Raw genomic sequence first — 23,820 nt, 5'->3', positions numbered from 1 at the left:
TCCGGTGTGTCGAAATTCTACATACATCTCGTCGCGATCATTGGCGCTGGATTGCTACGTTGCACCTCGCGATTGCGTCCACCCGAGCGATCACGGCACGCTCTACGTCGCGACGCACGCGAGATTGAGGTCTAGCAAGGTCAATAGTCCTTGCTGGAAACTTGCCTCAAGTGAGACGCTCAGGCTTGAATTTCGACCTGGTCGTGCGTTTCTTAAGTTGAATTATAATACGTCACGCGTATACACTTGGTTTTGACGTGGTTTCCCCCTCGATACAGTCTGGAACTCATCTGATGAGAAAAGTTGGTTTTCACGAATTCCCAGTAGTGAAACGCTCCCTCTCTCTCTTTCTCTCTCTCTCTCTCTCTCTCTCTCTCTCTCTCTCTCTCTCTCTCTCTCTCTCTCTCTCTCTCTCTCTCTCTCTCTCTCTCTCTCTCTCCCTCCCTCCCTCCCTCCCTCCCTCCCTCCCTCCCTCCCTCCCTCCCTCCCTCTCTCTCTCTCTCTCTCTCTCTCTCTCTCTCTCTCTCTCTCTCTCTCTCTCTCTCTCTCTCTTTTTCATTGGACCATCGGCTGCATTTCCGACTGCACCCATAAAGGAAAGCCATTTTGAAACTGAATGCATGGTATGATTCAATTGGAAACGCTCAGATGCGACTCCAAATTCTTCAAGTCTGAGTGCTCGTGAGACAAGTTTCAAGCGGCAACTATCGACACGGACTCGAGATATGCAGTCGCGTCGTCCGATCGACGATCGTTTTCTTCGCGGCCGCACGGCACGGCCCCTTATCGTCCGTCTCTCGTGACCCAAAGAGAGATGGACGAGGAGAACAACACGGCGAAATATCCGGATAAAGAGGAAGCTCGAATTTCCCAGCATTCGAATTTAATGGCAGTAGAGAGTTCCGATAAGGTCGATATGGCGCACATCGAAAGCGCGGAAAAACAACTTGTTCCGATCACGGAATGTGTAGTTGTCTTCTCTTCGCGAAGCAACTCGCTTATGTAAAAATCTGAATTTCCAAACAGGGAATACCTAATTTCTGACAAAAAGACCATAAAAAGTAAATCTAGGATTAGGAGGAAAGACTCGGTCCAGCTGGAATGTGGTTATCCCACCGCCGTGATATAATTTCTAAAATCTCTTCCACTCCGTTCCTTCCTACTCTTCTGTTGGCAGTCAGAGCCTGATAACTTCAACGGTGTACCGCTGTAAAATTCGGAAATGTCGTTAAATGGCGCAACAATTTCACCCAGAGACTGTTTCTCCTATCGGGTAAACAGGACGACCGTTTGCGGGCTCTCAGAGACCCGTTTCCTATTCGATACGATCGTTCCGCAAGTTCGAAAAAGTACACGTCTACACTTCGAAAGGCATTTTCGCATCATCATGCGAAAGAGAACAAGAAAGAGAACGCGAATGACCGAGTCCGCAGCGGAGGCGTACCCGTCAAGCTAGCACCGAGGAGGCAGAGAATCATCGTTCAGAGATGCTGTTAACCCCGCGCCAGCTCAGCAGCGATAATAAAACCGTATGGTGGACAATACTCGGAACACCCCATCAAAGGTTTCCGTCGAGACTCTCTTCTATCTGCCGAGACGAAAGCGCCTCCCGCCGAGTCACTCGCGCTCGTATAATTTTCTTCGCACATGAGAGGAAGCGTCGTCTCTCTTGTCCCCAACAATAATCCGTTAATCGCGCGCGATTCGCCTCGCCTTCAGCCTCGCAGCGTCAGCGACCACCGCACTCTATGGCCGCGAGTACACCTGTGTGTAATCGCTTCGGTAAGTCCGTAGGTGAGATGAGAGGACGTGGACCCTCATCAAGTATGTTCCTTTCTTCCTTCTTCCTTCCTTCTTTCCGTGCCAAGCCGTCCATACACGTGTCCTCTTCACGCATCCGTAACAAATTCGCGACGGTGGTGCGCAGCGTGTCGCAGCGATCCACGCGCAACCTCCCAACCAAAAGTCCATCCTATATGATCTGTCGATCGGTTCGCGAACCGGCCAATATTTACACTGTGCTACGCTCGTCCCGAGATCCACCCGATCACAGCCACTCGGTGAGGCAACCGCCGAACCACATCATCACTATCGGCAGCAGGTACGTCGTCAGCGCCCTGGATAGGGACATCTTCTGCCTGCTGGCGCCGTTGTCCGCGGTCGTCTGATTGTTGACGTTGCTCGCGCCGACGGTCTTTGGCTCGATGTTCATCCGCGGCGGCGTCTCTACCTCGTGCATCACCGGCGGCGGCGGCTGCTTCGGCGACTCCGGCTCCGGCGGCCCGTAGCCGGAGCTCTCCTTAAAGCCGTCCTCGTCGTCGGTGAAAGAACCGTCGCCTGAGCCGCTGCCAGATCCGTAGTATGTCTCTTCTGCGATATCAGAAACTATGAGTCACTGTTACTGATGCTTTATGCAAAACGACACTTACTTCATTACTGTTAACACGCCACGGACCGATGTTCTTTATGGAAGAACTTACTCTGGAGTTTCAAGATAGTTGAAACATCTTAAGCATACTTATTTCCACCTGGTTGAAATACTCAGATGTATGCATACGGTTTGCAATACGTCAATGGCTGCAATATTGCGCTTAAACTTAAGACATACTGTGATCAAAAAATAAGGTGAATTTTTCATTTAAACTTCGCGGGTACTATAAAATCATGAAATTATTTTTTTGTGGGTTGGTAGCACTGTCTTTGACATCTATGTAGAGTTTCATGTCAATATATTCAATTGCTGCAGAGCTATACGTGTTTTTGTAAACATACAAAAGTGAGTTTTTCGATTCTTACTATGTCGGATTTTGTTGAGCAAAGAATTTGCATTAAATTTTGTTTGCGGAATGAATATTCTGTCGCGGAAACGTTGAGGATGTTGCAGAAGACCTTTGGTGATAAGGCTATGTCGCAAAAAAATGTTTACAAGTGGTACAAAGACTTCAAAGAAGGCCGAGAATGAGTTCAAGACGAACAGCGCCCCGGACGACCATCAACATCTACCGATGAAAGCCACGTCAAGGAAATCAAACTATTAACAAGGAATATTATTTGAGTGTTATGCATCGTTTGCGTGAAGCTATTCGCCTCAAGAGGCCAGAATTATAGGCAGACAATTCTTGGTTTTTGCACCACGATAATGCACCGTCCTACACTGCATTGGTTCTTCGAGGACATTTCGCCAAAAATTCGACCCATATCGTTCCACAACCACCGTATTCGCCTGATTTAGCACCGTGCGACTTCTGGCTGTTCAACAAACTCAAAAGACCGCTCCGGGGACACCGTTTCGACTCGATTGAGGAGATAAAAGCCGAATCGAAGAAAGTATTGAAGGCCATCCCGGAAAAAGACTTCTCTGACTGTTTCGAGGATTGGAAAAACCTTAGCATAAGTGCATTGTGTCGGACGGGACGTCTATTAAGCTGGCACAGCCCTTTCAGCACAATCGTATGGGACTAGCACAGAAATTTAGTGCTCTTTTGTTGCTAATTTGTTGCTCTATTCCCGATTTTGTTGCTCCAGCCATTTCCAAGAAAACAGGAGCTGTGCTGCTAACTTAACATTAAAGTTAGCACAGCCCCTCGAACAAAAATAAAAAATGAAAAACGAACACATATTTTTAAACTACGATATTGTTGCTAATTTGTTGCACTATTCCCGATTTTGTTGCTCCAGCCATTTCGAAAAAAAACAGTGCCGGGGACTCAGAGACGTGTGCCGGCTACAAGAGTAAACTACTAAAAAAAAATTTGTTGCTCGCCCAATTTCGGTCTCAGTATGTTGCCTGACTTTGTGGCTCTTAAGATATCCCAATTTCAAATTTGTTGCTCGCGGTATATGTTTAAACAACAGCCAAGGACTTATAGGGCTGTGCTGGCTACAAGAGTAAACTACTCGAAAAAAATTTGTTGCTCACCCAATTCCGATCTCAGTATGTTGCCTGGTATTGTTGTTCATAAGATATCCCAGTTTCAAATTTGTTGCCCGCGGTATATGTTTAAACAATAGCCGAGAACCTATAGGTGCATGCTGGCTACAAGAGTAAACTACTCGAAAAAAATTTGTTGCTCGCCTAATTTCGGTCTCAGTATGTTGTCTTACTTTGTTGCTCTTAAGATATCCCAGTTTCAAATTTGTTGCTCGCGGTATATGTTTAAACAACAGTCGAGGACTTATAGGGCTGTGCTGGCTACAAGAGTAAACTACTCGAAAAAAATTTGTTGCTCGCCTAATTTCGGTCTCAGTATCTTGCCTGACTTTATTGCTCATAAGATATCTCAGTTTCAAATTTGTTGCTCGCGGTATATGTTTAAACAATAGCCGAGAACCTATATAGGTGTGTGCTGATTACAAGAGTGAACTACTCGAAAAAAATTTGTTGCTTGCTCAATTTCGGTCTTAATATATTGTCCGAATTTGTTGCTCTTAAGATGTCCCGCATTCCAATTTGTTGCTCGCGGCATATGTTTAAACAACAGATGAGGACTTATAGGGCTGTGCCGGTTACTAGAGTAAACTACTTGAAAAAAATTTGTTGCTCGCCCAATTCCGGTCTTAGTATGTTGCCTGATTTTGTTGCTCTTAAGATATCCCAGTTTCAAATTTGTTGCTCGCGGTATATGTTTAAACAACAGCCGAGGACTTATAGGGCTGTGCTGGCTACAAGAATAAACTACTCGAAAAAAATTTGTTGCTCACCCAATTCCGGTCTCAGTATGTTGCCTGATTTTGTTGCTCTTAAGATATCCCAGTTTCAAATTTGTTGCTCGCGGTATATGTTTAAACAATAGCCGAGAACCTATAGGTGCATGCAGGCTACAAGAGCAAACTACTCGAAAAAAATTTGTTGCTCGCCCAATTTCGGTCTCAGTATGTTGCCTCACTTTGTTGCTCTTAAGATATCCCAGTTTCAAATTTGTTGCTCGCGGTATATGTTTATACAACAGCTGAGGACTTATAGGGCTGTGCTGGCTACAAGAGTAAACTACTCGAAAAAAATTTGTTGCTCGCCCAATTTGGGTTTCAGTATATTGCCTGATTTTGTTGCTCTTAAGATATCCCACTTTAAAATTTGTTGCTCGCGGTATATGTTTAAACAACAGCCGAGGACTTATAGGGCTGTGCCGGCTACAGGAGTAAACTACTCGAAAAATTTGTTGCTCACCCAATTCAGGCCTTAATATGTTGTCCGATTTTGTTGCTCTTAAGATATTCTATATTCAAATTTGTTATTCTCGGTATATGTTTAAACAATAGCCGAGAACCTATAGGTGTGTGCTGGGAATTGGGAATTGGGCAAGTAACAAATTTTTTTCGAGTAGTTTACTCTTGTAGCCAGCACACATCTATAGGTTCTCGGCTATTGTTTAAACATATACCGTGAGCAACAAATTTGGAACTGGGATATCTTAAGAGCAACAAAATCGGACAACATATTAAGAGCGGAATTGGGCGAGCAATAAATTTTTTTCAAGTAATTTACTCTTGCAGCCAGCACAGCCCTGTAAGTCCTCGGCTATTGTTTAAACATATACCGCGAGCAACAAATTTGAATCTGGGATATCTTAAGAGCAACAAAGTCGGACAACATATTAAGACCGGAATTGGGCGAGCAACAAATTTTTTTCGAGTAGTTTATTCTTGTAGCCAGCATGCACCTATAGGTTCTCGGCTATTGTTTAAACATATACCGCGAGCAACAAATTTTTAAATGGGATATCTTAAGAGCCACAAAGTCAGACAACATATTAAGACCGGAATTGGGCGAGCAACAAATTTTTTTCAAGTAGTTTACTCTTGTCGCCGGCACAGCCCTATAAGTCCTCAGCTGTTGTTTAAACATATGCCGCGAGCAACAAATTGGAATACGGGACATCTTAAGAGCAACAAAGTCGGACAACATATTAAGACCGAAATTGGGCGAGCAACAAATTTTTTTCGAGTAGTTTACTCTTGTAGCCTGCACAGCCCTATAAGTCCTCGGCTGTTGTTTAAACATATACCGCGAGCAACAAATTTTTAACTGGGATATCTTAAGAGCAACAAATTCAGGCAACATACTGAGACCAGAATTGGGCGAGCAACAAATTTTTTTCAAGTAGTTTACTCTTGTAGCCAGCACAGCCCTATAAGTCCTCGCCTGTTGTTTAAACATATACCGCGAGCAACAAATTTGAAACTGAGATATCTTATGAGCAACAAAGTCAGGCAAGATACTGAGACCGAAATTAGGCGAGCAACAAATTTTTTTCGAGTAGTTTACTCTTGTAGCCAGCACAGCCCTATAAGTTCTCGGCTGTTGTTTAAACATATACCGCGAGCAACAAATTTTTAAATGGGATATCTTAAGAGCAACAAAATCAGGCAACATACTAAGACCAGAATTAAACGAGCAACAAATTTTTTTCGAGTAGTTTACTCTTGTAACCAGCACAGCCCTATAAGTCCTCGGCTGTTGTTTAAACATATACCGCGAGCAACAAATTTGAAACTGGGATATCTTAAGAGCAGCAAAGTGAGGAAACATACTGAGACCGAAATTAGGCGAGCAACAAATTTTTTTCGAGTAATTTGCTCTTGTAGCCAGCATGCACCTATAGGTTCTCGGCTATTGTTTAAATATATACCGCAAGCAACAAATTTGAAACTGGGATATCTTATGAACAACAAAACCAGGCAACATACTGAGACCGGAATTGGGTGAGCAACAAATTTTTTTCGAGTAGTTTACTTTTGTAGCCAGCACAGCCCTATAAGTCCTTGGCTGTTGTTTAAACATATACCGCGAGCAACAAATTTGAAATTGGGATATCTTAAGAGCAACAAAGTCAGGCAACATACTGAGACCGAAATTGGGCGAGCAACAAATTTTTTTTTAGTAGTTTACTCTTGTAGCCGGCACACGTCTCTGAGTCCCCGGCACTGTTTTTTTTCGAAATGGCTGGAGCAACAAAATCGGGAATAGTGCAACAAATTAGCAACAAAATCGTAGTTTAAAAATATGTGTTCGTTTTTCATTTTTTATTTTTTTTTTCGAGGGGCTGTGCTAACTTTAATGTTAAGCTAGCAGCACGTCCCCTGTTTTCTTGGAAATGGCTGGAGCAACAAAATCGGGAATAGAGCAACAAATTAGCAACAAAAGAGCACTAAATTTCTGTGCTAGTCCCATGCGATCGTGCTGAAAGGGCTGTGCCAGCTTAATAGACGTTCGGACCGGGAGTACTTTGAAGGCGATGAAATTGATTTTGAAGAATAAATAAAGATTTCTCATTTTATAAACAAATTCACCTTATTTTTTGATCACAGTCGTATGCACTATTAATATTTTTGCCTAATGATATCAATTGGAACATTGTCCCCCTTATGAAAGAATACCAAACAAAATCTGGCAAGGTACTGCGTTTTAACTTTTTGAGCCACGAATTTTTTCCTTTTAACCGATTTCTATAAAACTTTGTATCCAGGGGTCTTCTGGGTCGCCGATTACGAATCCGTCGTCAGGTTTTCGAAATTCAAAATGATATAGAAATTTGGGTTTTTTAAATTCTCACTCCGCTGTATTCAATCAGCCATCGTGAATTTTGAAAATCTGATGATGGATTCATAATTAGCGACTCAAAAACCTGTCAATACCATTTTTTCTAGAAATTGAAGTTTATTTTTAAGTTTTCCGTCCGATATATAGGATTGGTCATCTTGAATTTTGAAAATCTGATGATGGATTCGTAATCAGCTACCTAAGAAAATCCTAGATATCTAGTTTCACGGAAATTTAATTTTATGTCCGCCATATTGGATCCGCCATTTTGAATTTCTAAAATCTGACAACGGATTCGTAATCAGCGCCTCAAAAAAATCTTTGCATATCAGTTCCCAGATAAAAATAGTTAATTCTTCGCCTTGCCATATATTTATTCTCAAAAGCATTTTATTGTGTTTACTTATTTACTATTAGCAATAATCAATTTAAAGAATTTATAAATAATCACAATTATTTTACCCTAGTCAGGGTCTTAAGAAGCTAGAAAATATAATTGCTAAGAAATTGATCATTAAAACTGCTCATAAAATATAAAAAAACTGATGGAATATAAGTAGGTCTCTGAGTTTCCGCGTGCGCCACAAACATCATAAAGAGGTGTAGCAACATCACCGGTCCGCAACGTGTTAACATGGTCGGTCAATCAATGAGTGCTCACCCGTGTCGATCCAATCAACATCTTGGCCGTTGAACGCCGACTTGAGCCTGTTCGTGATGGTGGTGAGCGCATACAGCTGGTCCCTGACGATGGTCGAACGTTGCCCTACGCTGCGCACTTCCGCGTTATTTTTCTGAGACTCGCCATCCGAGGCTACGGGGTATCTATACCTGGAACAGTGACGAGTATCTGAGCTGGGTGCGAAAGCGAGCGAGCGAGCGTGTTGGCATCTACCGGTCTCAGTGGCTGCGTTCAGTAGAACAAAATGATTAGTGAGCGCTTAGTGATTATTGTCTGTGATTGGAGCATGCTTTTAGATTCTTCATGGACCCAGAAGTATTTACCAATCAGGAGCGAGAATCACTAAGCGCTCACTGATCACTTTGTGCTGCTTATTAAGCGCTTAGTGATTATTATCTATGATTAGAGTATTCTTTTAGATCTTAACAAATCTAGGGGAATGAACCAATCAGGAACGATAATTACTAAATGTTTAGTAAGCAGCTTTTTCTGCTGAACGTAGCCATTGACTCGACTGGACCGGAGGAACATTCCACTCACTTGTCCACGTGCGTGCCATTCCAGCACTCTTTCGTGTTGGTGGGCGGAACTACCAGGCCGTCGCTGCACAATCGGTACGGCAGGTAGATCCAGAACTGCTTGGAGTCGCGCACCCGTTGACGTATCTCCTTCACCAGCTTGTCCATGTACGCGGCCACCTGGGTGCGATCGTCCGTCAGCGTCTCCTGATCAAAGTTGAGCGACTCCAGCTGCAGCTCGCGGTTGTCCCTACGCCTGCGTTTGCCCAGCACCGGCCGGCCACAGCCGGTGAACACTCGCTGCGACACGTCCTGGCTGTTCTCCTGGAAGTTCATGATCGCCTCGGAGATCTTCAGGTTGATGGGCCGTACCAGCACCTCGATGTTGAACGGCCCGATCAGCCGGTCGGCGATCTTATCCACGGCGTCTGCGCTCAGAATGAAGAAGAGTTAGACAGATTGCTACCGACAAGATTAATTCATCAGATCAATCACTAATAGTCAAGATTATCGCTTCGCTATCAAGTTACTGAGGCGAAGGAAGACGGGATGCATTGAATCTCGGAAAGGAGATTCGAGGAGGATCAACGAAAGAAGCGTGCTTATGCGACGAACGCTGACGCTCTCATCGCGTTTCGCTTCTCGACACATCCTCTTGTAGTCCTGTGTCGTCCCGTGAGAAGAGGCTGGTCAGTCGGTATCTGTGGCAACACGACGAGCCACACTGCCGTCGCGGAAACATCTCAAGAGGCTACGCAAACGTAGCGGACGGCGACACACACTAGACAGATTGTACCAACACGGCACGCACACACATTCACGCATCGGTGACTCGATGTGTCCTTGCACGATGTAATAGCCGATAGCCCGGCAGGGGTGTGGGCCGGGGCCGGGTGGAGAGGGTGGGAAAGACGAAGGGAGGGGTTTACAAATTGCTCACCAACGAAGTGATTCCATTCAGCGTCGAGTGCCGCGTGCTGTGCCAAGCAACCCTTCATCACATTGCTGCACATGTCGTTGCACGCCAGCACGTTGTTCGGTATGCCGATGCAGTACGGACAGGCTGTCATCTTGGTCAGGGCAGCTGCACAATCCGTAGACGGTTTCAGCTACAACAAAGACTTCGCTCTAGAATCCTTGAGTGCGTCACGGCGCGAGGAAACGTTCCGGGAAATTCGTGCAAACGTTTGAGGAAATGCAAATGAAAAAGGATAAAGGAGAGCGGTCGAACGATAAGATATTAACAGGCGCGAGAGCAAAGCTGGATAACAACTGTTTCCCGATATAAATAATAGCTCGTTCATAATTTGCCACAATATCGAAATTGAGATCGAATAGCGATTTATAATTCACTGTGAATTACACTGAGTTCTATTAAATTTGCACGTATCTAATTTTCCGTTATAAACGATTTCTCAATTATTGAAGTTCTTCTAATGAATAATCAAATGAGTAACCCAATGCCAGATAAATTTTCGACAAGACTCTCTTTTAACAACTGGGAAACTATTGATGTCGCTCAGATGCTAACGACAGAAATTTGGCCAAAGTCCGTTTGGAAATCGAATAATCGTCTTGCGCTCAGCCTTGTCAAATCGCTCGACCGCGTTGCTTCGGTTTGCACAGATCAGATCGTGTCAGGTTCTCACCGTTTGCATATTTTTCAACACATTAGCGGCGACAGTTAAGGCCTGGCTGAAAGCCCTCGTGGCCACGAAAGACCGTTTGATCTGTACGCTTAATTTCTGCGGCACGTCGCCGAACGGCCGCATCTCCTTCATATGATCGCTTACGCACTCCAGGTACTTGTTGTCGAATGAGTATTGCCCGTTCAGCACGGTGAACATCTTCTGGTATAGAATGTTGAAGAAATTGTCCAAGGCGTCATCCAGGTCCACCTGAAATGCACACGAACACGATTTGACATCAGCGATTCCGTTCGCACTTTTGCACGGATTTCGAATTTTCTTTTTCGAATGTTCGAGCACACATTTCTAAGTCAAATGGCAAATGTTAAGGTCTCTTTTTTTCTTGAGACACTTTTCTTAATTAACATTAGACATTTATTCGAAATATCAGGAGTGCGATTTAGTTTTGTGATTTCGCAAGAGATGGCACTAATGTCAGTTTTGTCGAGGACATTCCAATCACAGCTATTGTTTCTTAATGCTTTAATATTAATCCATGATATTGAGTCATTTACTAACAACAGATGCAGTAAAAATCGTGTTAATGCCATCTGGAAAATGAAGCTTCCTAAAGAACATTTTTGATACGCGTTACTTTTGTTTTTTTTAATCAAAAGAAAACGACGGCTGAAGGTCACAGAATTCTGATGGAAACTTATGATGATATTGCTCCATCAATTAGAACAGTGAATATTGATTTAGACGATTCAAAAGTGGTGATTTCAATGTTAACGACAAAGATCGCTCGGGACAAGCAAAAAAGCTTGAAAATGCAGATTTGCAAGCATTATTGGACGAAAATCCAGCGCAATCCACTTCAGCACTTGCCAGCAGAGCATTAAATGTTGATCGTACAACAGTTACTAAACGTTTACACGGATATGGAAAAAATTCACAAAGAAAGGAAATGGCTTCCGTATCAATTATCGGAAAATGCCATTGCGAACCGATGGAACATTTGCATTTCGTTCATCGCCAGACGAAAAATGCAGTCTTTTGTATCGAATCGTTACTGGGGATGAAGGATGGATCTATTTCGATAATCCCTAACGAAAAAAAATCATAAATTGGACCAAGCCAATCAGCAACATCCACTTCGAAGTGCAATATTCACGGTTCAAAGGTACCGCTGTAAGGTGTATTTGGTAGGATCAAGAAGGTATTGTACTATGAACTGTTAAATCCGAACGAAACCGTCACTGCTGATCGTTATCGATAACAAATATACAAATTTAAGTGTGAACATCGAATGGAAAAACGATCACCAATTGCGAATAAATGACGCAAAATGATCCTTCTTCACGACAATGCTCGATCTCATGCATTATCAGTGAAGCAAACGCTATTAGAGCTGGAATAAGAAGTCTTATCGCATTCCGCGTATTGCTCCATCCAATTATTCCGGTCCATTCCACTTGTTCCGGTCGATGTAACATGCTCTAGAGGATACACACTTTCATAAGTTCGAACAAGTGTAAAAATTTGTTGAAAATTGTATCAACTCCAAAGAAGAATCTTTTTAACGTCGCGGAATCCGTCTCTTGCCAGAAAGGTGGGAAAAAGTTGTAGAAAACGGAGGAAAATATTTTGATTAAGGTATTCGTGCATTATCTTGTTTAAGTAAATCAGTTTTTGACAAAAAAATCCTTAAAACTAAATCATCCTCCTAATATAATACCGTCACTGGTCTCTCCTTCTGATGAAATTAATTTCGAGATGAGTTGGGACCTAGATTTTTACACGAGAAGAAAATCGCTGTTCGTGAGACCAGCTCATAGATTTGGAACGGACGCAATTTCGAGGCGTTGAGTGTGCACGAGACAAATGTGGCAAATCGAGAGAAACAAATTGCTGCCTCGCCCGCATGAATTTAAGCGCGACGCGCGTATAACCGCCGTGCCGGAGTCGTATTTTAATCGCGAGGCCGCGATAATTCGATAATGATTATTATTCGAAGTACGGTCCACGCGCGCGCACGTGCGTTTTCGCCCCTTCACTACTTCGAGCATCAATCGGCATTCAATTCGCGCGGCCGCGGACAAATTGCGCGTCGCGCCTGATCATAACTCGGATTAATTGAAAGCCGACAACCGAGTCGTCGGGCCTGGTGGCCCGGAATATTAATGAGTTCCAGCTATTACTCGCGCAATTACAATACAAGAGCGCCCGCTAAGAACCCGAAGCGCGTCGCGACCAGGGGACGCGAGAATAAGTTGACTCGATATATTTAATTCGTCGGTGCTCTCTCGTCGCGTCTCGAGCATTACAGCTTAATTCGATCACACGCTCCTGAGATGATCCTGGAATGAGCTATGAGCTTGGAATACGATACTCGGTTCTCAGATTTTTACGAAATTAGCCCGTTTGCATCATTAGGGGGCTTGAAGAAAATATAAAGTAAAAGATCAATGCCGAAATGCGCTCCTAATTTTAGATATTCTGATTGCCTTATAGCCTTTAAATTCGAATATTTAGAGTAAATTCCTCAAATACGGACCAGTTGGATAATATATCGCTGTTTATAAAAGCCTACGTTGTTCTTAAAGACTAATTTGTGATCTTGTTCGCACTCAATGTAAAATTTCGTTAATTTCCGTAAATTTTTAACATACAGACAAATACTTTCTCATGTTAGCATTGTTCATTATTGACAGTAATATTTTACAGAAATCAAATCAAATACAAACAGATAGTGTACTCATATTATGAACTATCTTAAAGTTCTCACATATGGAGCAGTAGTCTATACTAGTTTTAATCTATATTAACCATTAAAGAAGAAAAAAAGTTCAACAAAAATCGAGGAACAAAGAAGAGAAAACAAAAAAGACACTGAAAGAAAACAAAAGAATTTAAAGATGAAAACATCACGGTCCAGCTCTGAGAAAAGCGACGCTTTTTCGGTCGATGATAGTACAGATGAAAGCTTCGATCGTTGTGTGCGAGGTGATGTAAGATGCCTTTATTGCGAGGGATTATTTTCCGAAGATGCGCACGGAGAGCAGTGAGCCCAGTGCGCTCTTTGTAGCCGAAAAATGTGAAGCATAGAAAATGATACATCTCTTTGCAATTTTTATACCAAAAATTAATTTTATGACTAATAATGTTACATAATATGATTCAAGTTATAGTTTATGTGAAAAATTGCTATAATTAAGATTATTATCCATATTGCAATACAAAGTTTCGAATTTTATGACGTTTGAGAGAAAATACGTTCTTGTATTTTAGTGAAGGAAATTTAATAATTTTTATGTTACTCGGTAGTTATAAGACTGATCAAAATAAAAACGAGACTGATCATACGATATTTATAAGAATAAAAATTTATTTCAAGAAAACCTTATGGTAATCCATATTTGGGGAATTTATTTTCAATTTTCAACGCAAAGAAAAAAATATACATACATATATAAATTAAATATCAAATGATTAAATATAAATTGTTAAAATTAAATGATTAATTTTTTTCTTTTAGACGCTTACATTGCCACATTTAAACACTGAATACTCATATTCAAAGGCTAAAATAATAAAAAAGTACAAAGTTGGATGCGCGTCTCGGCATTGGTACTTTTACCTTGTGTGATCCGCCGAATTCGTTTCCCTTCAGATCGACGTGAAAAATCGACGTAATAAAATGCGTGAAAAAACACGTGACTTTTGCGAGCCGATCCATCCTGAACGGGAAATCGGATACGTCCGCTTCCATGATAATGGCCGGGCGGAGTGAACGGGCGCATATCCGTCTCTGATGCGAACGAGTTGTGAAAGAAGTCAACTAACAGCACTTTATGGATTTTTACGCGTCATAATACTTCAACTGCCATCGCTCAATCGTAATGGACGTTTCGCGAGATGTAAGACCTCGAGATAAAGGGGAGGGGAACACGCGGACAATGCCGCCGCCGCCGCCGCCCCCGCCTCCCAGCGCATGCTGGTTCTCCTGATACGCGACAAGATTGAAATCCGCGTCAACTTGGCGATAACGCGCCGCGAAAAATCCATGAAAATTCCGACGCACAGCGGCGGGCCATGCGTGTCGCTTTCGAAAGTCCGCGAATGCGCGCGCACGCGCGCATGCGACGAGACAAATATTCCGCAGGAGCGTTTTAACGCTCGCGAGAGCTAAAAGCGAAACGATCCGTGCCACGCGGGAGATTAATATTCGCGATAAATTTATTAACGACGAGAAATACGCGATGCGCGGCGCGCCATCGCTGCAACAATAATGCATTCACGCAACCGGCGACACACGCACACACATACACACACTTAGGTGCTGTCGTGTGCATGCGGAACGAGGGGGAACAGGTTCGAATGGCGCCGGTGAATAATTCGAGGCGATTTGAATGACAATCGAAGCGACTCGTTTCGATCGAAGCGTCGTCTCCTCCGCCTGTCTATCTATCTAGCCATCTAACCATCTCCCTCTCGCTCCCTCGCTCTCACCCCTTTTTCATCGTCCTCCTTTTGATACGCGTGACGAATTACACGACGCGATACCGCATACCTGTCACGTACTCCTCTTACAAGCGGCAGCCGTTCTCTAATCCTCGCCCAGGTGCCCCGTGTAAACTTGCTGTTTAAAGATAACGCGATAGAAACAAGACAGCCCTCCTGGGACGTCGGAGAGTAACAGGTGTGCCTCGCGAGTCGGCAGGAGGAGAGAGTGCGATTTTTCGCTGCAACCTCCCCGCCCCCTCCTTCCGCCCCATAGTCGATATTCTCTCATGACCAATCGCTACTTTATTGCACCTCTTGTTACGGATTCTTCGTGCGTTCGCTTAATAACGCGCCGCTCGTGATGCAACAGCATACAGCGCGAGATCGCGCGTGTTTCCGAAGGAAATTAAATTCCATCTCGAGGAGGCTCCAAGCGCCCTTCCTCGCCCGCAGCGGAGGAAGGTAGGCTCGGGAAATTCGATAGGTCGGGGGGTACGTCCGGTGATGTAATAAATAAAGTAATCAGGGTCCCGCCGATGAAACGAAACGATCGTGTTTCTCCGCGTCGTTATCATTCTCCGCGACGATGCACGGCGCCGTGTTGTCTATTTATGAGATCCGCCGACACATTCTTCGCATGCGCCGTTTCGAAGAAACATGACGACGCGACGTGGAAGTTTCGTCGAGAAATTCGTCGAAGAAGAATCCGTCGAAGGACTCGTGAGAAGTCCGAAATTACTATCGTCATTATTATCACGAGCCGCAGGAGCCGGCAAGGAGCGAGAACCTCTCGGCCGCTAGATGCGCGATGGATGCGCGTGACGTGCACAGGACACGACCGACCCTCCGCCGAAGGTCGGACGGTCAAGATATTTTCGGACGGTCCCTTTACCGAGACCATGCCGGATGTCAAAAGCACCTTGATTAAACTCGCCTTAGCACGCGATTCCTACCCCCAGCTCCTCGCCGGCTCGACTTTCGGGCCTCGGAAACATCGTCGGACATCGCAGACAGGGGTTGGTGGAGGGAGGGGGAGGGAGGGACGAGGAGGCGCCGGGAAACCGCGGCTTTCCAAGGGCGGCGAGGGTAGCTGGATGAGAGGTCGATCGCGCCGATTGTCGTTAATTACTGGAAGATACGATCGTGCTCGAGCGAACGGGGCGTCACGGGAGGAGGGGGCGGGGGAGGCGGGAGAGACTCGGCGCGAGGAGCCCCGCTGCGAGTTTGTAATTCGTGCGACCTACACCTCGTAAATAGGAAGTCGAGTATTTAAACGTGAATCTTGTAAATCGTAGTGGCAGTCGTTCAGCTTTTCGCCGTTTGACCGCGTTTTTCGCTAGCAACCGGAGGAGGAGAGAAAGGGGAGAGAGAGCGAGAGCGAGAACGAGAGAGAGGAAGGGGGAGGTTGTCGGCGAACGTAATTGCGCGGAACGGCTTCTAATAAACTTCAAATCCCGAGACACGCCTCGGCACAGCTCGGGAAATTTTCTTCACGGCTCGCCGTCTTATTTATTCGCGCTCAATGCTCCGGGCGGACACTGCGAGCGGCAGAGAATTAAAGCGCGATTGCAATTTTGCAGCGGTGTGTAACGGAGGCGGCGGCAGCGCGCGCGACATCAAACGCGAAATAGACGACGCGCTCGAATGCCGGGCAGCCGTGATTTTGCGTGAGACCAAATTGTCGAGAGATTAAGAAAGAGCCGTTTTATCCACAGGAGCGACGAAGGTAGGGTGAAGGGGCGCCCTTACCCTCCGTTTCTCCTTCTCTCTTCTCTTTTTCTTTCTTTTCTTTGTTTTTTCTTTTGCAAATCAAAACGTGCTTAGCGGCTCAAGCGTGTTTTTCACGGCGTTTTTCACACTGGCTCGCCGCGCGGGTGGAATCGTCTTCGGCGAGGAAGACGCCAAAGTTACTGTCTTTGAGCGCCGGAGCGACTTAAATTTAAGGAGAAGCAAGGAAAGGAGGGAGACTCACCGTCCCCTTGGCGTAATAATTCTCCAGCTCCTGGAAGAAGTCCGTGAAGACGTAGGCGTTCTGCTCGTAGAGGATCCCGTAGGTCTTCTTGAACATGTCGTGGAAACCTCGTTTGCTGGTCGACAACAGCTCCTTGAAGAACGCTGCAACGCGAGAAGACGTGGTAAGCAAGATTTCATACGACGCGCGATTACTGCTGCGTCGCGCGCACACTCACTCGTTAACTTGCGACCTAGACTGCGCTATTACTTGTGCAGCCTCGTGCAACGAATCACGATATCGAGCGGCAAAACATCGAGAAAGGTAAGCTCGGCGTGAAAAGCCCGAAATGGCTTATCGCCTCCGACCTTTCCGGCGCTTTGACGCCCTTCGCAGCGGAAAATCGCGGCCGAGCGCGAAACGGGAAATTAGTCGAGATTTCAGCCTGCAAATCGTCGCCGTCATCGTCGTCGTCGGCAACGGCGACGGGGGTCGGTCGTATCGCGAATTAAAAGCTCGACGAACTTGCGGCAACTACCCATCCACCCGTCGAGCCAGCCAGCCAGCCAGCCCTTTTTCACCGAGTGCTGGCTTCTCCTTTCTACTCTCCTCCGGCGCTCCTCTCTCGCCTTTCGTCGATCGCGTCGCTTTTTGCACCCTGACGCGACGCGACACGATGCGACGCGACGCCGAGCGTCGGCGTCGCGGACTCGTGACAGAGGGGCCGGGCTCGTCGCTAAAAGGAATTTTAATCACATTCCCCGCGGCTGAAGTGACGATAAGGAGGTTCGTCGGTCTGTCGGAGGGTTCGGGCGGCGGTGCAGGAGGAGGAAGAGCAGGAGAGGGAGGACGAGGAGCAGAAGAGGAGATGACGACGGTGACGGAGGCGGAGGCAGATCGGGGGTAGAAAAACGCTGCTTATCTCGCTCGCGCTATACACGCGCGGCGCGCCATTGCTCGAGGGTGTTGTTGCTGTTCTGCTCGCAGACGAGCGCAACCGAGCCGATGGCGTATGTGCCATTTTATCGACGTGACATTTCGTTCTGTCCGTGTTTTTCTCCTCCCCTCCCTCCCTCCCTCCCTCCCCCTCATTCTCTCTCTCTTTCTCTCTCTCTCTTTCAGAAATGTTCATCGGGAACACATTTATTAATAGTCGTCCTGTGACTTTCTTCTTCTATCGCGGAAGCGACGTTTTTCCATTGGAATAGGTCATGAGACAAAGTGGGTCGGACGTGAACGCCGTGCTGCACTTTTCCGCCGCGCGTGAAACGATATCTAATTTTTATTATTAGATTACAATAAATGACGACGTGAAATGTGATGATCGGGACTGTTCGCGAAAATAAAACGCAACTCGCTTTCACTGCAGGAAGAATCTATAATAATGTAAGACTGTGATATATAGGGTGTCCCATTTTAAAAGACCCACTCAAATATGTCAAAAACGTTTGTCAAAAATTGCGTTAAATTGAAAAATGTTTCAGACAAAAGTTGTTTGGCTTGAAGGGGGACATAAGACAGCGATAGCATTTTGTTTATAGATGGCGCCACTTTCGAGATATTCACTGATCATCAATTTTCTTAAATTGAAATCCCAATCTTTTATTATATCATCTTTTTCTACCAACTAATTTGAACAACTTTTGTCTGAAACATTCTTTTATTTGCCTAATATTTTTTGAGATATTTAAGGAAAACTTGGTAATTTTTTCAACATTTAACTTACGATATCTCGCTAACTATTCGTCAAAAGAAAAAATAGTATTAGACTTTTTTACTTTATTTACTATCAAGAACATATTACTATAATAGTGCCCTAACTTTTGTTAACTTATCGACCTTTAAAAATTTCGAAATTATTAAATTAACAAAAGTTAGGGTACTATTATAGTAATATATTCTTAATAGTAAATAAAGTAAAAAGGTCTAATACTATTTTTTCTTTTGACGAATAGTTAGCGAGATATCGTAAGTTAAATGTTGAAAAAATTACCAAGTTTTCCTTAAATATCTCAAAAACTATTAAGCAAATAAAAAAATGTTTCAGACAAAAGTTGTTCAAATTAGTTGGCAGAAAAAGATGATATAATAAAAGATTGGGATCTCTATTTAAGAAAATTGATAATCAGTGAATATCTCGAAAGTGGCGCCATCTATAAACAAAATGCTATTGCTGTCTTATGTCCCCCTTCAAGCCAAACAACTTTTGTCTGAAACATTTTTCGATTTAACGCAGTGTTTTTGAGATATTTGAGTGAGTCCTTTAAAATGGGACACCCTGTATATTATTACGTCTCTTTTTCTTTTTTCTTATTTTTTTATCTTTATCGAGCGATATACTTTGCAATCTAATCTTCCGTTTCTCCCCTCCCTCGCTCGACACGGACTAGGGTCATATATTAACATTCGTAACGGCGATCTGTAATTGTAACTAGCGTTTCGTTTTAAGTTAATGCGTTAGCTTTAATACTTTTTACTATTCTTTTGTGTATGGAAAACTTTGTGTTAAATTTCCGACACAGGCGTGTGTTAATTTGATATATCAATTTTGGGTGACACATTTTATATGTGCTGAACTCAACACATGAATTGTGTTACTCTTTTCCGTTTTCTTTCTTTTTGGCACTTCTGCTTTATGTTAATTTGACACATCGTTTTCTACAGTGCGCGTATGCTTTATCATTGTTTATATAGTCTCAAGGATAACAACCCGGTTGCGCGAGATAGGGCTTGGCTATTATTTCTCACTATTATTCCAAATTATTTTTATCATAACGGACGGACAATGCAGTTTCCCCATCTTTTGTTTCTTAACAATATTCTTCTTCCGCAACATTGTTAATTAAAACACTCCCTGATTAATAATAAGGACGAAGTGTGGGAAAGTTGTGTTATAACCGTTAATGACTCTTCTAATCGCTATCTTTATAACTCCGCAGTATGAGCATTGTAATTCTACGAATCTCATAACTGTTTTGCGTCAGCAGCACGGTCCAGCTTTGCTCTTAGGGATCTCGGATGGAAGACAAGGCATATCGCGTCGTAATTCTCCACCTTGCTTCCTTCATCCGACATCTCGCTAAATCTTACGTATTATCCGGTTATTAAATCAAAGTGTTAGAAATGTAGTGTAACGAAAGTAAAAACCTATCATTATAAAATTGTACTATTCTGATTAGCCGCTCTCCGTTAGAATTATTAAACTTATTGTGCCGAATTCGCCAGGAACGCTTCCTTGGCCTATCATCGTGTCGCGTCGTACCTAAATTCGCGATTGCCGCATTATTGTCTACCCGCGGTTGACTATAAAATTGTAAACGTTTTCATTCTAATATAACCGAACTATTTAGGCGACATTTTGGCGCGGCTCTTCTCGTTGTTGTATCCGAGTATCGAGTAACTCGTGTCTTGCTCCAACACAAAGAAGAAGAACTCCTCGGCTCGTCGCTGAGCCGCCAGCTTCTCCACTCTCGTTGAGGCCGTCACACGTTTCGGACGCGCGCTCACAAGTCTCTCCTTAACTATTGTACTTAGAAAATTTTCAAGTTAGATAATCTCGTGACGGTCTCTTATATTCTCTCATATCTCCTTTTTTCTTTTCTGGTCCTTCCTCCTTACAATTGTTTTCAATCAAGTGTCTAACTCATAGTTTTTGCAGTGTCGATTATTCGTGATTTTAACCAATTTCTCGATTTTCTTAATTAACTCGTAAAAGAAAGGAGAGTCGCGACTTTCGGAAGCCGGGAGTGCAATTATCGCGAACGTTCGACGTTCAGCCATCTCAGCTGGGAGAAACGCGGGCACGTACGAGGACTCCTTCTCCCGTTCCATCGGACGCCTAAACAGTGACGTTCCAGCTATCCGATCAAAGTATAGGCCAGAGCACAGACTTCTGCATAACGCATAATACATAACAAAATAAAAGAATAAACCAATTAGTTTTCTTCATTTCCCTCCTCAGGACAGAAATGAAGAATTCTGATTGGTTGAATCTCTTATGCGTTGTGTATTATGCGTTATGCAGAAATCTGTGCTTTGGCCCTATGCCTTTCGGTACCCAAATGGGAGGTATATATACAAATATACAAATATTGTATAATCAATATTTATTTTCTTCTATGTTGTTCGATACGTTTCGCAAATTGTATTATCGTCTCCGCTCAGAAACGCTTTCCTCATAGTCATATCCACTTTATCAAATAAATTCTTTTGAATCTAATATCTTATATTTCTGTTTATTTAACGTTCCTCCCAGGTTAAAATCGCGTGCGAACCTTACCGTCAGCGGCTCCCTTACGGCGCGGACGAGTGAGCCACTTACGATCATAACAAATTTCTTTTTTTTTCTTTTTCCCAAGTGATACGCTCGGCATATTACATTCTGCCTAGTTATGCCCCTAAGGAATCCAAAAAACTCCATACGAGACGTAACAATATATATACCTATATATATATACAGGTTGCATGAAAAGTTCGCATCTATAAGTAAACGGTATAAGGAGTATAAGGGTATAAGGAGCGGCATCTATAAGTAAACGGTAGAATTATAAATTGTAGTCGGTTATATAGAATCACTCTTCACATGGACCTAGGTTAGGTTTCATTTCCATCTGTCAATTCTTTCTGTGTTTACAAGCCAATTGAAGTTGACGTGTCAGTATATTTGTTTGCAATGGAAAATTTGAAACAGCGTGCAGTGATTGAGTTCTTTGTTTAAAAAAGGTTTAAAGGCAATGGAAATTCATTCCGAGATGGTAAATGTGTTAGGGGAATTTGCTCCTTCAAAAACAATGGTTTGTAAATGGGCACTTGAGTTTCAACGTGGTCGTACAAGCATTGAAGATGATCCACGCAGTGGACGTCCAAAAAGCGCATCAACACCAGAAATCGTTGAGCAAATACATGTTATTGTTTCTGAAGATCCAAGTGTGACTACGCGTGAAATTGCTCATACCATAGGCATTTCAGATGAACGGGTACGGCATATTTTGCATAAAGAATTACAAATGAAAAAGGTATTTGGAAAAGTGGTGTCGCATACGTTAACAATTCAACAAAAACTCGCTCGGAAGCAAATTTCTCAGCGTCATTTGGATCGTTTTAAGAAGAATAAAACCTATTTTGTGCGTCGTTTTATAACTATGGATGAGACTTGAATCTATCACCATGATCCTAAATTGAAACAGGAACGTTTACAATGGACTGAAGCTGGATGTTCAGCTACAAAGCAAACAAAGCATGAAAGGTCGGCAAAAAAGGTTTTGTCATCAGTTTTTTGGGATGCTAAAGGGATTTTGCTAATTGACTATCTCGGAAAAGGTAAAACAATTAACTCTGAATATTATTGTATTTTGGATCAATTGGACGTAAAAATTCGTGAGAAAAGACCTGGTTTGCAGCACAAACAAATCATTTTTCACTAAGACAACGCACCTGCTCACACAAGTGTTTTGTCAATGTCTAAATTGAATGAATTGAAGTACAAATTGCTTGATCATCCACCGTATTCGCCAGATTTGGCACTCAGCGACTTCTATCTGTTCCGAAACCTGAAACAATTCCTCCGTGGAAAGCACTTTTTGTCGAATGAAGAAGCTATAGCAGTCGAATGAAGAGGCATAGCCTTCGCAGACCTTCCAGAAACACACTTCCGCGATGGAATAAAATTATTGGAGAGCCATTGGGCTAAGTGTATTGAAGTTAATGGAGACTATATTGAAGAATAAAATCATTTTTAGAATTTGGTATTCTTTATTTCAGTTTCCCTCCGCGAAATTTTCACGCAACCTGTATATATATATATATATATATATATGATATATGTTATATATATGATATACAGGGTATACTAAAAGTCTGGAAACGGTCGAATATTTCATAAACTGTGCATTTTAGAAAGAAATATTTCAGATAAAAGTTATTTGGTTTGAGGGGGGCCATAAGATAGTGTCATTGGATTGACCTTGAGTGAACGTTTCAAGGTCATACGGAGTTCAACATTGTTTTTTTAAATAGAACCTTATTTTTCATTGCATATTCTTGTAGCTCATCTCGAAAGCTTTCCACAACACTATAAATAAGTTATATTTTATTGAGTATTTTCCGAGTTATGCGGCTTAAAAATTACAATACCGCCGGCATTAGCCAAGGTGTACCGCGTGGAGGTTGCACGGTCGGATTTATACCTCTTGTGTATGTGTGTGTGTCACAGCAGAGATGAGGACCCCACAGTTCGTCACTTCCGTAGTATTTAATGACTCCAAACCCTCTCTACTGTGTGTGTGCGGTGTGTGTGTGTATGTGTGCGTGCGTGCGTGCGTGCGTGCATGTATGTATGTGTGTGTGTAGGGATGTGTGATTTAATTGAGTAAGTGTTCAAATTAACCTTCGTCTGCTGCATAACAATGGCCTAGTCGTAGATAAAAATTATTTAAAACATTTCATCTCAACAATGTATACAAAATACAACCTTATGGAACGTATAATACACCAAGTCGATCTTATCTCTGCCGAGATAAGATCGACTTGGTGTATTATACGTTCCATAAAGTCCGCAAGGTTCACAGGTTTTGTTTTGTATACATTGTTTTTAAGATATCCCCAAAAAAAATAATCGACAGGAGAAAGATCTGGTGATCTAGCAGCCCACTCTATTTGACCACGTTTTCCTATTCATCGATTTGGAAAAATATTATCCAAAAATTGCCCTACTGCTATTGCATAGTGTGGACCTGCACCATCTTGTTGGAACCAAATATTTTCTATGTTCCCATCAAACATATTTTCAAGAGCGGGTATGACTTCATTTTACAATAACTCCTGATAGATCGCCGCGTTCAAATTCCCATTAATGAAGAATGGTCCGACAATACCACGTTCGCAAAAACCTGCCCAAACGTAAAATTTTTGGGGATTCTGTGTGCGGATATCACGCATCCAATGAGGATTCTCATCATTCCAATATCGGCAATTATGCCGATTTACTGCTCCATTCA

At 43.2% G+C, this 23,820-nt stretch overlaps 1 protein-coding gene across 1 annotated transcript in view; it reads right to left on the bottom strand.

The window, feature by feature from the left end:
• Positions 1-517: 517 nt before the first annotated feature.
• Positions 518-23,820, bottom strand: part of dlp (glypican dally-like) — a gene marked incomplete at its 5' end in the record, with an annotated part of 37,748 nt that continues 14,445 nt past the window's right edge. Inside the window, 6 exons of the mRNA XM_025306639.1 lie at positions 518-2,370; positions 8,202-8,371; positions 8,763-9,168; positions 9,681-9,849; positions 10,390-10,638; positions 16,847-16,989. Of these exons, the coding sequence (XP_025162424.1) occupies positions 2,048-2,370; positions 8,202-8,371; positions 8,763-9,168; positions 9,681-9,849; positions 10,390-10,638; positions 16,847-16,989 (1,460 nt within the window). The remainder of the gene's footprint in view (positions 2,371-8,201; positions 8,372-8,762; positions 9,169-9,680; positions 9,850-10,389; positions 10,639-16,846; positions 16,990-23,820) is intronic.

This window comes from Harpegnathos saltator, unplaced genomic scaffold (genome assembly GCF_003227715.2).
Source record: "Harpegnathos saltator strain DR-91 unplaced genomic scaffold, Hsal_v8.6 scaffold794, whole genome shotgun sequence".
NCBI lineage: Eukaryota > Metazoa > Arthropoda > Insecta > Hymenoptera > Formicidae > Harpegnathos > Harpegnathos saltator.
Note: the sequence above shows the minus strand (reverse complement) of the source record. Positions and strands in the feature narration are given on the sequence as shown.